The sequence below is a fragment of the Macrosteles quadrilineatus genome, unplaced genomic scaffold (genome assembly GCF_028750875.1).
Source record: "Macrosteles quadrilineatus isolate MER2022 unplaced genomic scaffold, UCM_ALF_1.0 Scaffold_4__1_contigs__length_99947679, whole genome shotgun sequence".
NCBI classification, from domain to species: Eukaryota; Metazoa; Arthropoda; class Insecta; order Hemiptera; family Cicadellidae; genus Macrosteles; species Macrosteles quadrilineatus.
The window spans coordinates 40,687,192-40,702,535 of NW_026542597.1; the positions used below are offsets into that span (position 1 = coordinate 40,687,192).

At 35.9% G+C, this 15,344-nt stretch overlaps 1 protein-coding gene across 1 annotated transcript in view; it reads left to right on the forward strand.

Annotated features, from left to right (window-relative positions):
- The first annotated feature begins 3,544 nt into the window (after positions 1-3,544).
- LOC128992868 (coiled-coil and C2 domain-containing protein 2A) overlaps positions 3,545-15,344 on the forward strand; it is a 50,853-nt gene continuing 39,053 nt past the window's right edge. Inside the window, exons 1-14 of the mRNA XM_054416610.1 lie at positions 3,545-3,657; positions 3,784-4,026; positions 4,330-4,467; positions 4,771-4,863; positions 5,869-5,961; positions 6,471-6,549; positions 8,845-9,018; positions 9,651-9,789; positions 11,015-11,108; positions 11,587-11,753; positions 11,919-12,026; positions 13,239-13,368; positions 13,892-13,986; positions 14,811-14,880. Coding sequence (XP_054272585.1) covers positions 3,646-3,657; positions 3,784-4,026; positions 4,330-4,467; positions 4,771-4,863; positions 5,869-5,961; positions 6,471-6,549; positions 8,845-9,018; positions 9,651-9,789; positions 11,015-11,108; positions 11,587-11,753; positions 11,919-12,026; positions 13,239-13,368; positions 13,892-13,986; positions 14,811-14,880 — 1,635 coding nt within the window. The 5' untranslated portion in view covers positions 3,545-3,645. The remainder of the gene's footprint in view (positions 3,658-3,783; positions 4,027-4,329; positions 4,468-4,770; positions 4,864-5,868; positions 5,962-6,470; positions 6,550-8,844; positions 9,019-9,650; positions 9,790-11,014; positions 11,109-11,586; positions 11,754-11,918; positions 12,027-13,238; positions 13,369-13,891; positions 13,987-14,810; positions 14,881-15,344) is intronic.

Consider the following 15,344-nt stretch of genomic DNA (forward strand, 5'->3'; position numbering starts at 1 on the left):
TTTATAAAAAATAGCAGATAAATGGTATGGTATATACTATTGTGTACTCAAAACATTGCGTAGGAGAAAAACCAAACAAAGCGCATGCAAACACCAGTCAGGCTCAATTTTGAGCACCAGGTGGTTGATGACAAATTATTGTCTAAACCCCTGGCATGGTGTTATAAAAAGTGCACACTGCACTCAGTTTATAAAATATTTGTAAACTACTTCTGTAAACATAGACACAACAAACTGTAATTTAGATCATAAAATAACTTCTAGGTCAACATATATAATATATATGTGTCTTAGAATGTGATATTGAGTAATTATTGTCCAATTTTGATGAAATTTGGCTTGGAGGTTAAGACGGGATAAACTTCAATAGTTTGCGAACCATCAGGATCGGACCATGTGGGGGTTTTATGAAGTAAATTTTTTTCCATTTTTTACCCTCAAAACTGAAAATCTTTTATTTCTTTGTAAGTAAACTATTTTTAAGAGCTAAAAAACAAATAATTTAAAATACCGTATTGAAGTTTTTTGTACGGTTATTGGTAATGGAGAAAATTAAAAAAATTGTAAACTTGAAACTTCTATGTTATTCTTATGGGGAATACCGTATGTTAACTTTTATAGTTTGCTTATTTATGGATTTTTTTATCAACTTGGCAAATTTATTTATTTTACTAAGCTATTAATATTTTACTAAAAGCACACTTTATTACAGTACCCTCCCTGATGTAGCAAACCTAGGTACTCATTAAACCTAATGTAAATAGATTTACGTGAAAATCAAATCAGGGAAATGGAAATTCACTTAGTCTGCAGGTTTGCTACGGTGGAGGTATTTATCATATGTTTGACCCAGAACTGTCCAATCTGTTCTAATACAACTAAGTAAAGGTAATAAGGAATCGGTGGTGTTGAGCCGAATGGCCATAGCCATTGCTCTAATATATTAAAAGAAGAAACAGATTTAACTAGGCCTATATATCCTGTCTCAGGTTAAGCAGGCTACCTGATTGCAGAGGTAGAACAGCATAGTGGCTGGGCCAACCCTGCGAGTAAATACACGGCCACTTTTAACTCCAAGTGCAGCGTTTTGAAGTGGCAAAACTGTCAATGGTGCTGTTACAGCTGTTATGTTTGGAGGCCAATAGTGTGAATTTGTGTGTATTTTTTAAGAATACAAAATCTTGGTGTGAAAATATTGACTCCATTTTTAATTTACTGGTACAGAAATAATTGTAGGCCTAATATAAATTTGCAATCTTTTAATACATATATTCATAAATTTAAATGAATACCGGGAATACACGATTAAATGAGCGAGTGTCACCAGTCTGCCATGTTAGCTTATGAGACGTCTGGCGCTAAACAGCACTACTTGCGACATTGCCAATTCTACCAGGCCGCAGCCTCGAGTTAAAGATGTGCCCGTGGTAAATCCCAATAGCCACGCCTGACTAAAAACAACACTAAAAAGTGAAGGGGTAATGAACAAATTGAAAATGCAACTGATACGTTATCTAAAAACACTCTGTATTCTAAGTTCATAAGACAAAAAATTGTGTGTTTCGTCTTAAACATTTAAAAAAAGTTGGCAGTTTCCCGGTTCAGCCATTGTCCTGTTCTACCCTCAGGACAAGGGGCAAGGCTACCTGATATCAAGTCATTTAACTTGATCTGAATTTAAAGGGTATAGATACCCTACTATGCTAAAGAGCCGGGTACACTTCCATATCTGTTGGCATAAACAACCAAATGAGTAATAAGTTATTGATTATTCTATTGTTTAATTCGACATATCCTTTGGTTAGTTAGGTTAGGTTAACCTTACCTAACTAACCAAACTTTATATTGAATAATCGATATATCAATCGATATTTTTGTTCAGTTTCGTGCCAACAGATATGGAAGTGTACCCAAAGAGCCAAATAGGCTAGAACTTACCTTTAATTTGAACGATTTTGCGAGCACAAAGTGATCAATGTCAATGACAGAAGCCAAAATCCCTGACAGGAATAATTCAAAAATAGAATTTACTATCATTGATGATCGCTTATGACATTTCAAAACCACAATAAGCCATGAAAAAACTGCAACAATAACATGGGTAGAATTGTCTACTAGAGCTTTTAGCAAGTCATGATTGGCTACTTTGAGTAAAGCATCTCCAGAAAAACAAGCTGAAGTGACTAATATTGTTAGTACAAAGAAAGTAGCCATAGTATTTATTAGGAACCAATGAAATGAAACTATAATCCTAGACCTAAAGGAAAGCTATGATAGTGATAAATAAATTTGTCTCCAGCCTATTGCAAGACAGAGGATTGTTTTGAAACAAGATTTATCGGTAATCAAATCACAGTTAGTTAACCTTAGTAAAGAATTTAACTCCAAGAAAGTAGGCCTACCTAACCTCAGATTTAATGTATTTAATAAAGCACAATGCTGAGACAATCTTAATCCTCAAAAATTTTCAGTTAAAACAAATAACTTAATAGTCAACAAACTGAAACTACTGATAAAAACTGCACTTGTTTTAAATAAGTTAATGTTAGTTTTGTTTACACATCATCAGCCGATCAGCCTTCAACCTTTGACAGAAGCGAAGCAAATAAGCAAAAGCAACGTAACGTAGGTCGCAGACGACGCCATTCCCGATTCCGATAGCAAAGAATTAAAAATAAAAAAAAAATTCACCTCGCCACCACGGCCGCCTTTAGCTTTAACTCCAGGCCCCGGCCTTCGAAGTGGCAACGTCGCAAGTAGGGTTGTAACAGCTGTTTTGTTTGGAAGCGCTCAGATAATGGTATTTGTGTATTTACGAAAGCATGGTTACTGGACTATGAAAATATTGACTCCACTTAAAATGTATAGATATAGATTTTCAATTCATATTGTTTTGGTTTTAAATTTTGTATGTTTTATTTTCATTTAAATCAATTAAGTGCTAATTAATGAGCTGACGTCACCTGTCTGCCATGTTATCTTATGGGACGTCTGACACTAAACAACCCTACTTGCGACGTTGCCAATTCTAGCAGTGCGCTGCCTGGAGTTTTTTGATTTGATTTGAAAGGTGGCCGTGAACACCACAGTCACCAGTCAGCAGTACCAAAAAATGTATTATTTTTAAATTAGGAAATTCCTGTCTTCAAATAACAACATCTTTCATCTACTTCATCTGGTTATTTAAAAAACATTCGATCGCATAAAAAACCTATCAGATATTCTCGGTTTCACAGTACGGTATAATATCGTATTCAGCGCTCTATAATCTCGACTCGGAATCCCAATAGAATTTGCTGGTGGAATGCCGCTAACATTACTGTGGTGATCGAAACCAAATCAGCTGATTCATGTCGGCTGCACTATTTCATGCTAACAACAGCGGTTCCCATGGCAACAAGGCAACCGGACCGGATGGACAGGAATAATTTTAGGCTTGGTTTTGGTTATCTTTGTTTAAGTATTTGTTTTCTACCTCAACCCGTTTAAGTTACCTTTGACTATGTAACAACAATGTTTAAACGCTACTTGGAGAAACCGGGCTTTTAAAATGTGTTATATAATAGTGTTTGTTTATAAATTTTGTTTTTCGGCACCTTTTTAAGTTATAACATTGTACCATTTTTGTACCATACAAGTATTATTATGAATAGTTTGGTAAGATTTAAGTTTTTATATTTGAGTCTTTGTTGTTACTTTTTGATCACTAGGCTCATATACTACATAAACATCTAAAACATCTAGAATTTTAATCGGTAGGCCTAATTATTATCTTATCCATAGGATGAAAACGTAGAAGTTATAAGCTTGAAAGGTGATGCCAGCAATGAAGAATCTAATGAAGTAAAAGATACTTCTTTCATGAAAGAGAAGCTAACAACGCCGGATCAGAAAAGACTTCCTGTTCCACCTCCGAGACGAAGACTGCCTGTGAGACAAGATGATTGGTGTGGAACTGACGATGAGATCCCTTCTACACCGAGAGTTGATCAGCAGCAGCGCTTGGTTCTTCCTCACTTAGAAGTGGTAACTTTCAGGCCCAACTTACTTTCCAAAGGCAATGAAAATTATCCTGAATTTTGTTCTTATTGTACTATAAAGACACATAACTCGTCTTGTGTAATGACTTACTTACTGTAATGAATTACTGTAATGACTTACTTTCATTTCACATGACTAGACGAGTTTTCAAGAAGCAGTTTTTACTTTTGTATTGATTATTTTTATGTAGGATAGCCTGTGACTTTCATTTTATCTCTGGAGGAATAAAAAATAAAAAAATATTGGATTATTGCTATGGTTAACTGAACCGGTGTTATGATTTAACAGGATCGTCTGAGCCGAGGTTCGGTGAGTGTAGGGAGTCGTCGACAGTCCGTCGGAGGAGCGAGTGTTGGAAGTCTCACCTCCCAGTCTGACAACCGCTCATACAGGGAGCGGCTGCGCGATCACATCCAGTCTGTCAAGGTAGGTCTACAGAGGAAAGTTTCAGTTTTGGCCTAGGAAATTTATTGGTTCATAAACTTCCTTGATTGTGCCTCTTGCCTAAATTTACCACACAAAAAACATTTTTTTACATTAAAAACCTTCTGGATCAAGATTAGATAGCCTATTATGGACATTTTTGGTTTTTGCCTTAGTTTTAAATTTGCCTTACCAACATTCCCTAGATGTTCCTGTAATTCCTCCATTTTTTTAGAATAGTTTGAAATAATTCTAAACACTCTACAATTTGTAATTGCTTAATCTACTCTAAATATTTTATTTCAGGAGCAGGCAGGGTCTTCGGTTGCTGCTGCAAATGCTCGTTTGAGGCACAACTTGAAAGTAAAGTCTCCAGTAATCAGTAACTTTCATGATCTTGTAAGTTTATTTTTAAATATATTTATTTAATAACAGGGGTTTTCTGATTTGTAGAACACATTACCCTACAGTTAGGCTAATTATGAACACTTTAAAACCTAAGCCCGAGTATAGCTCGAATGCAGGTGAATCTCACCTGTGAGCACTATAAGTATGCTTTTTGCGGCAGTTGTTGCGTTCGGCCGGCAGTGGCATGATATAGCTCAGTTGGCTAAGGCGCTATACTGACGAGTGTAGCATTGAGGTCTTTCTACATCCATGGGTTTAAATCCTGTAGGCTACATGTGCAATCCATACTATAGGACTAAGCCCACCTTAAATAAACGGTGTCTGGCTTGGATGGAAGTTGACTGCATTAGTGAGTTTGATAAGGATTGCCCATAACACCGCTTTGTTTCTTTTTACATTAGTATAGAAGAGGAAAAGGACTTATTTAGAGCTTTTATTTGAGTTAATTATGGACATCGTAATAAAATAAATATATATAAAAGACATAATCTTAAAAAAATTAACAGAGAATTTTAAAAAACAGTCTTACGGCTTAAAGTGTTAAAATTTGTGTCTAGACATAAACAATACTTACTTTAATACATTCTTATGAAATGGCGACCATACAATGTAGGTATTTTAAGCCAAGTATGAATGGAGATGAGTATAGGATGAGTGGCGCGATCTTGTAGTCTTGTTAGTGACTAAGGCCGACATTCCTTAGACACAGCTGTTAATTAATAGCCCAAACAGCTAATGGCAACTAAGGGACCTACAGTTTATAGTGGAATCTGAACCACATTTTTTCCTTGGTATATACGAATTGGTCTAATTATCAGGATAGTACTGCGGATAGTCGTAATACTCACTAGTGCGGACGTTAATCCACACCAGGGAGTATCCCATCCACAGTGCATACCTATAAATATCCACAATCCGTGACCTCCTAGTAGCTGGATTACAGGACGACGCCACCCGTCCCAGTCTATATCTGCCATTTAAAGTTTTTTTTTATAGCTCAACAGAGAAGAGAGTGAAGTTGAAGCTGCTTTAGAAAAACATGGAGAAATGCGCAAGAAATGGAAGAATGCGGTTCATGCATCTTTGGAGGTGAGATCAAACAAAAACTTTACCTTGTGGAAAAAGTTTTAGATTTTCAAAAAAATTATTGCTAAAGGTTGGATATTAGAGCATCAAGTACAACAAACAAGCCATCCTCTACCATCTCAATATTTTAGCCGACAGTTTTAGTTGAAAGGAATTTTCCCATAGTGCTTAGTCCTTTAAATTTCACCACCTTTATTGGAATATAGCCTAGTAAGAAATTGTCCTAAATCAATAGATTCTTGTACATATCTGTAAAGTGCAACTGCAAAAAGTTGTATGCGTACACAAGAGGAGTTCTATGGGCAAGGGACTTAAGGAAATATAGGATCAACTGATAGGTGCAGGAGCATTAATCTATCTCATTCAGGCACATGCTCTCAACCACTCTTTAAAACACAAATAATTGTTGAGTTTTAAGATGAACCCAGCCTACATAGAAATCAGGGTTTGTTTGGGACTTGTGGAGTTTTATTTTTTAATTTTTTTTCTAGTAACTTGTAATTTTGTTTTAGGCAGAAACTGCTCACAATTTCTTTACCAAGGAGTGGGAGGACGAAGACTCAATCAAGGATACCCCTGCTTCCCCTAAGGGTGAAATAAATAGTCTATATGTTTTCTAATATTAAGTGAATGCGTGGATGGTAAGGGAAATATTGGTGCAATCATTGAAGTTGTTTTAAGTATAAGGTCATTATTTAAAAAATCTTAAATGTGCTTATAGTAAAATTCTCATATCATACTAATATTATAAATGTGAAAGTTTGTGTGTTTGTTTGTTTATTTGTTTGTTTGTTTGTTTGAAGTTCAATCACGCATTAACTACTGGTCGGATTGTGTTGAAATTTGGTATGATGATAGCTCACATTCCCGATTAACATATAGACATATTGTTACCTCAAAAATCCTTTTGGGCTCCGCCCCAGCGGCTCTAGAATTTCCCATTTTAACCTTATGAGTATTCATATTTAAAAGGAATTAAATAATTTTGCCAGCTGTTTCAACTACACAATTTGTTTCTATGATATTCAATAGCATTGAAAGGTTATACGGTTTACCAACAGGGTGCAGCACCATTATAGATATACCAAGAACAAAACAACCTGCGCAGAAACGAAAAGATCACGTGGTTCGCGCAGGTAGGTGGGGCGTACCATTCAAACCTGCGCGGTTCGAAACGGCCCAGGGTTCTTTTGTTTCTGGTATTACTATAGTTCTTTATACATTTATGACAACAGCTAAATTGAACCAAGCAGCAACAAAAACCTGAGTGTGAGAACTTTACTTCTTTCTATTGGTTAGGTGAGGTGAAGTGATAGAACATTATGGCTATGGTAGATGTTCTATACTATAGTAGACCGTAGATTATAGTAAACCAAATTTTCTCAAAACGTGTCCTCCCTCATTGTAAATGCAAAGCACGAGTATTTATCTACAATTAGCATTGTATACCAACCCAAGGACGGGTACTCAGCTAGTAGGGAATAAGCTATTACCGTAGGTCTCATGGTAAAATCTAGAATCGAAACCGATTTACTTTTTTGTTTTGAGGTCCCCAGGTCAAAAACACAATCCGTTCAAATTCATATATGTGTCCATTAGCGTGATCACTCAGAGCAAAAATGATCCGAAGACTTTGTTACAAACGTGAAAATCTACATTTATTTAAACACGTTCGCAAACCAGCATGATTGGACTATGGTAACAGGGGTTTATGGGGGCTTTTATGCGGTAAAAATTTGTTTTTCCCTTTTGTGACCCTAAAAACATAAAATTTCACAATTTCTTTACAAACCACTTTGTATAGCGTAAAAAATGAAATAATTTAGTATATTGAAGTGTTGTTCTAGGTCAATTTAAAATTTCCATGTTATTTTTATAGGGTACTAGCTGTACCCGCTGGCTTTGCCCCGTTTAATTTCATAAGTATTCGCATGGCTCAATCAAGTCCTGGATGAAGTTCGTTCGCTACGCTCACTCACCTTTAGGTTGGAGCTCGTTAGCCGCGCTCACTTGCCTTCAGGTTAGCTCGTTCGCTACGCTAACTCGCCTCCAGGTTGAAGTTCGTTCGCTACGCTCACTCACCTTTTGGTTGCAAATTAGCTGTTGTCATAAATGTAAAAGAAATAATAGTGCTGCACCCTGTTGGTAATCCTTGTAACTTTAATGCTATTGAACATCATGGAACAGAACCAACTTGTTTAATTGAAACAGCTGTTAAGATTCATTAATCCCATTTAAATATGAGTACTCATAAGGTTAACATGGGAAACTCCAGAGCCACTGGGGCGGAGCCCGAGAGTCCGATCAGAATAAAAACAGCTTAGTTTTCCTATTTAATGCCTAAAGAATCAGTGTACCAAATTTCAGACTCCCAGGTAAATGGGAAGTAAGAGAATTAGTGATGAGTGAGTGAGTGAGTCAGTCAGTGAGGGCTTTGCCTTTTATATATATATATATAGATAGATAAATAAACTTGTAGTTTGCTTGTTTATGGATATATATTTCAACCAAACTTGGCAATTTTGTTTATTTCATACTAAGCTATCAACATTTCAATAAAAAGAACAAACCGCATTCATTACCTTCCCTCTAGTAGCTAACCTAAATACTCATTAAAATTCATATTATTTAAATAGGAAATAAAATCTGACAGTTTCAAGGGAATATTTTAGTTGAAATCCTGCGAGTTAAATGGAAATTCCCAAAATTCGATTAGTCTGCAGGTTTGCTGCAGTGGGGGTATTTTTGATCTCTATAAGTAAAATCACTCCTAGCGGATATCAAATTGATTGATCCAAAACATGGGTAAAACATGGGCTGAAGATTTAATTTGAAAAAAATAAGATATATAATTTTTTACAGTTGTGATGGTATAAATCTTTGCAGAAGGGGACATTGAAGAAAGTGAGGGCGAAGAGACAAAGCTGGTGACGAAGGATTACCTCGGCCTGACAGATGATTGGCAGCAGGTTGACTGTTATGTCGAACCAACCATTGAAGACCTAACGTTGAGATTACACCAAGAGAACCAGGTCTACTACTACCCTTCTGATCAGCCTCGTGAGTTTACTGACATGCTATGTGATGTCTGTTAATGTTTTCTCTAAATGACTCACACTCAATGTGAACAATTGTGTTCTGCTTACTACATTTCAGATCTTGAACATACTTTAGGATAATTCAACACACTTTTCTAACCAGAGCAATCAGTTAGCCTTTTCCAGCAAAATTGAGGTTCCTGACCAAGGGCGCACGCAGAGGACAACATCTTGTTCCAGGTTGGGTCTATGCCCCACAAACAATTAGAAAATATAAAACGTTTTACATATTCTTGGGCTGTCTAAAAGCCCAATATAGACTGAAAAACTGGAAAAATTGTAGATAAATCTTTTAATACACTCTTGAGACTTTTTTTATTTAATTGCAAAAAAATGTGTTTTTTTTTTGTTCAAGGCAAGGAAGCTTAGATACTTAACCTATAAGAAGCGTTAAGCTCCTAATAAATCTAAACCCATAAAGGTAAAAAATTTTTCAAATACTGTATTCAACCAAAATTTTCATTGACAGTTATTAAAGTATTTTTTTCCTGAATAAGTATGGATTCTGAAAGTAATCTACCTCAACATTAGTTCCACTCATGCTTGGGACGAGCCGTAGTGATGGACGACAAAATGTTTTGTTTTGATCTCTAGCAAGACTGGAAGACAAGCTAGGACCTGATCGAGAGCCTCGGTACATAGAGGACGAGGGATTATATGTCAGTCCAAAACCAGTATGGTCAGCAAAGTCCTGCAATAAACTGCAACATCGTTTGATCACAGAAGGACGTAGGTCAGTTTAACATTTTTATAATATTATATCGTATTTGATTCTTTAATCTATTTTCATTACAAGTTTCGTACTGGAATAAGGCAAACAAATTAAATATTTTTTAAAAGATATCTTGGCTTAAGTTGGATTAATTGATATGGTAGTTAAGATTTAGGATGGTTTATCAAAACGATTTTACTGTACTGTGTTAATGCTATTAGTCGGATGGATTGAAGTTTTAACACAATGTATTCAAAGGTTTGGCAGACTGCCTACAAACTCTACTAATGTCTAAGGCGAAAAAATATTCTCCCACACATTGGAGCAGGCGGGAGGGAGGACTATTTTGTATCACCGCACATTGAAACGATGCGGGATAGAGGTTTCCTAGCTTTGTTCCTTCTGTCACGAGTAGGAGGTAAATTTTTTGGACCTTTACTGATTCTGGTTGTGAGTTTAACATTTAGTTTTGCTCTATTCGCTATCCAAAAAACATAAAAAACTGTTTCTGGAAATGTACCGTACCTGAAAAAAAGATTAAGCCATAGAGAATATGTTTTGACTGCTGAACTGGCAGACCGGTCTTTTAGAGAATATTTTTGTGTGAACAAACAACAATTTGATGATATCCATAAGTTGATTGAAAGTGACATTAGTGGAAAGGACTGCAATGCTCAGCAGCATATAGGCATCTTAATTATATGCTCCATTACTACAAAACACTAGAAAACCAACTCAGGTGCGAACGAGGTGCAGGAAAACTGTTGTCAACTAAAACGTCGCGGAGGCTGCAGCTGTGCTGCGCGGACGCAGCCTCTGCTCAATGTGTGATGCTCCATTTAAACACGTGTATTACAGAATCAGCCGCGCCTCGTCTGCACCTACCCTGCACCTCGCCTCGCTCCAATGTGCGGCAGGCCTAAAATCCTGTCCCCCTTAACGGCTCTACAATACATCGGTAAGCAGCACCTGACAAGATTTACCAGAAGTTCCTTATTTTTGATCTGACATCACATCAGAAATTAGTGCACAATACCTACCTACCTCTTACCTACCCACCTTCCTGCCTACCTGCCTACAAACCTCCTACCTACCTACCTGCCACTTAAACTTTAGGAGCACTTAAATCAGTGCTCTCTCTGATTTAAGACTATATGAGAGTTAGATAAAATTACAAAATAATTACTCTTCTAAGACTACAGGTACGTGTGTGTGTGGTATGTTTTGAATGGTTCATTTACCACAGACATTGGTTTGGTGATGATGGAGAGCTGAAGACAGTTCTGGGGCCGGACTCAGACCAATCCTCAGACCCTCTTTTGGTTCCTGTCTACAAAAATGTGAGTTAAGTACCAACAGTTTGGATATATTATCACACTATGCCATTGAATGATACAAATTTTTTTAGATCCAATTAGTAAATTTGAGTTTGATACAATTGTTTTCAAATTGTGACATTAGTCAGTAAATAATTTGACTAGGCTTTAGGTTTGCATGCTCGATTCATGCTTTAAAGCTACCGTTTTTGAAAGAACTAATATTGGCTTGGCATGCTTCAAAGATATGGAGTGCAGTACAATTAATTGCGGAAGTGAAGTTAAAGATCTTTGCCAGGCCAGTTGAATAAAAAATCTCTGCATAAAAAGTTCTGCATACCCAGCAACCTAACATAACCCTTTCTCTTCATGTCAACATTCCGTTTAAAATATGTTGAAAAAAATGTTTACACAGAAAGGGTTTTTAATCATGACTAACTTACGATCAAAGTCAAAATCATTAGAATTAGTTATTGTTATAATGCAATTGAAATAATTTTAGGCTGAGTTGATGAGTTTGTCAGAGCCAGAAGTACAGACAGAGCCAGTCTACAAACAGAAATACCTGCTAGAGCTAGAAGTGTCCTGTGTGGTATGGCACCACCATCCTCTGTGTAGTATAGAACACGTAGCAGCTCATAAACTACAAGTGTGTTACCAGCAGTATAGGTACGTGCAGTTGAATTTTTAGTGCACCAGATTTAATCTTTAACTGTTTTAAAACAAAAAGAGTTAATAGTCTTATATAATAATTAGTGTATACATGTATGATACACTTTAGTATAACAAATTAAATCCCTTTAATTATTTTTATTTCCTCATGTTGTGCTGCAGTGGACGTTTACATGCTGGATTCAGTCGAAGACTTGCAAGTAAGCTCGAGGCCTTGCGCACCGCCAGGGACAACTTCAGAGATGCAGGAGATGTTGAAAGATTTGAGAGGTGACTCACTGTGTCTACATTTGTAATTTTCACCTTTTAAAGCTTTGTAGACAATTCAAGATTTTAGTTTATAAATAAGAAATACCGGGTTCTGTAGATAAGCTGACCAAGTAGTTTTCTGAGAAAAAATATTTTTTAAATCAGGTGGGTTAAGTTTTATAAAGGAATGTTTGTTTACCTATCATCATTTATCAGAGTTAACACGTTTTCTGCAAGCTACTATAATTGTAGTACCTTAGCACTAGCACTGCATGCGGCTTACTATAAAAATTAGTGTAGGTTTTCAACTCTAAGAAAATTGCCTGCCTCTACAAAGGACTGGAATCAAATTTAAAATAATTTATAGCTAAATTAGAAAAAATATTTAATAGGAAAGGTGCCTTATACAATGGACGAACTCATTGATTTTGTTCATTAACAATTTAGTACTTAAAATGTTCATAACTTAGCTAGTTTACTGCTTTACATTTGACACTATTTTTGTACCCATGTACATGTAAGGAAAATAAGGACGTTTTGAATTTGAATTTATAAATGTAGCACTGCACTTCCCCAACTAACATTCCCTTGGTGTGGGCCCAGTATTCGGCAGGGAAGGTTTGTTATTGTTGCTGCTTGTAGTGCGGGTTTTTTCAATAATTTTGGTGCAATTTTTTTTTTTGGATCGGTCATTTTTGTAACTTAATGTGTCAGTGCTTTTTGAACGTGGAATAGGATAAATATAATGACTGTAGTGTAGCATCGTGAAAGGAACCTAACCTCAAAATAGTCCTCGACGGTATTTTTATAGTGTATCCGGGTACTTCACCCATGCTGTTTTCCTCCATTTGGCAATACTGAGGTCCTATTAGCACTTTAGTTTAGCGTCCCTATCTGGTGGGTTCTTGTAAAACTATGTCAACAACGATTGGAACACAGCACATGCTATAATATGCCTCTCCTATCGGATGAAACTAAATTTAAACGTTTTCGTTTTCACACAGTCATCCATGCAGCGCATTTGCTGTTCCTGCACTCGGCTGCGGCCTGCCATCAGGCAACCGCAGTGATCCTGTTAACGAAATGATTACGAATAAATTATTTTTCATAATTTGTACAACGTGTATGTCAGTGTATGTTTGTTTTATTTAAACTCTTCCTTTCCATGTACCTATCACATGTGTAAATTTGTTAAGTCGTTTACAGTTTATGTTAAATGATTCTATTTTCAAGATACAAAACCCAAGTTAAAGAAACTAGAGGAATGAGACTAGAGGAGGGCAAGAAAGATCGTCTCGCAATCGTCAACTGTCTCAAGGCTTGGCTGGAACTGAGAAATCTACGAGCGCAGCAGGGATACACGGTAAAGCATTTACATTAAATTAATAGTCACTGCCTAAATCAGTCTATTTGACAAAATAGCATTAACTTACCGGTACTCACAAAGTTTTCCAGTTCATCAACCCAAGTTTTTTTTTTTATGAAAAGTCAACAGATGTGTTATGGCATGAAAAGTGACATTTTGCAGTTGTTTGATCAGTAAATAAACTCCATTGAATGCAACTGTAGTGCGATTTCGGAGGCTATCTGTACATTTTGGTTCCTTTATGCAAGGACGAGGCAGTTGTTGCCAGAGATAGTTAAAATATCATCAACTATGTGACAATTCTGTTTCTAGCTTGGAGCAGGACTGTATGTGCGGGACCAGACTGTAGTTTGGAAATCTTTTTAGCAACCCATTGTATCTATATCTCATATGTATTTGACTAATCTCCTTTTATGCAATGCTTACTGTCCGGGATAATTTGGAGTTTTGTCTGTTAGTTATATTATTTATTTCATCCGCATGAACTTGATATTTTTGTTATTTCCAACATTCGTTGTAGGTGACATCTGTCAAACTCAGTATTGTCGAGTTAGATGACGACAGAGAAGACGTACTTTGTGGGGATCCTGCTGAGTGGGACTCTGAACTCAAATGGTAAATTTAAAAGTTTAAAACCCATTTTCCTTATTTTTCTCTCTACTGAGTTCAATATGATAATAATAATAATTCTCTCCATTAGTGAAATTGTATTTTGATTAGTCACATCGTCTGGATTAGTTTTTGTTACCTACGCCCTACAATCCTGTACAATATTTTAGATCGGGAGGTGTCGTGAAAGACTGAACCATGCTAACTTCTGATGTGAGCGGAGTATCCAATTTTACTAAGGGCTTTATTTCTTCTGGTAGAATATTTAGTGTAATATTATCCCCCCTACCTCACGTGTCGCTGGTTAGAAACCAGGAATAAGACAGCTATTTTAATATTAGACCTACTGTAGACCTAATAACATTACAGTACGTTGTCTATAAGCCAAAATGGCCTATTATTTTATCTTGTTTTCTGCCTACGTGCCTATAATAACTAGGCTGGTCCTTCACATTTATTTCCTCCATTGGCAAAACAGTCAACTTTAATGGCATAGGGTTCTCAGCGGGAATTTACACCCCTGCACTTTCTAAAGAAAATATAATAAATATTTCCGCCTCACCAAACAACGATGTAAGCCAAAAATTTTTAAAATACCAACGCCAATAAAAAAATCTGATAATAAGAGGGAATGTCAATCTGATAAAGCTTTCACAATAACAAAACCGACAATAAATATGCAAATTGAATTTCCAGAAGTTTCTTTTCAGCCTTTGTATATCTTTAATATTTGTAAATTATTTTTAGCGAATTTTCCATATTTTCGCTTAGTCTGTAGGTTTGCTGCGGCGGGGGTATTTTACATTGTATTTAAATCACCCTTATTTCAGTCAACTTGAAGAATATTTTGAAGAGGAGGAAGAAGAATATGAGAGGAAAGTTAAGGCGATTCAAGAAGAGGTGAGTTTACTTTCAATAGGCTATCAGTTTTTTGTACAGTACTAGTCTAAAATACCAGTATCAAATTAAATCAAAATATTGTTTTTTACAACTAATTTCCACAATGTAACAATTTTCAGCTCATTACAAAAATAGTTACATTAACTTATTATTTAGTTTAGGACCTATTGAAATAAGTTACAATGTTCTGTAAAAAAAGCTTTGGATTCAATTAGGGAAAATTTTCTCCCACGGAGGAGAAACTTCTATGGGTGGGAGAAAAACATTTAAGTTTTTAGTTTGTATCAATAAAAAAAAATGAAAATGGATTTTTAAATGGTTTGTTTTGAATGTTATGTTGGAGGACTGGGTTTTGAAAAATAACAATTGAAAAATATACAAACAGAAAAAAAACTTTGGACCGTTCCCGTTAAAAAAAATGCTAATTTCATATAGAAACAAAAAAAGTAGTAACATGAAAACAT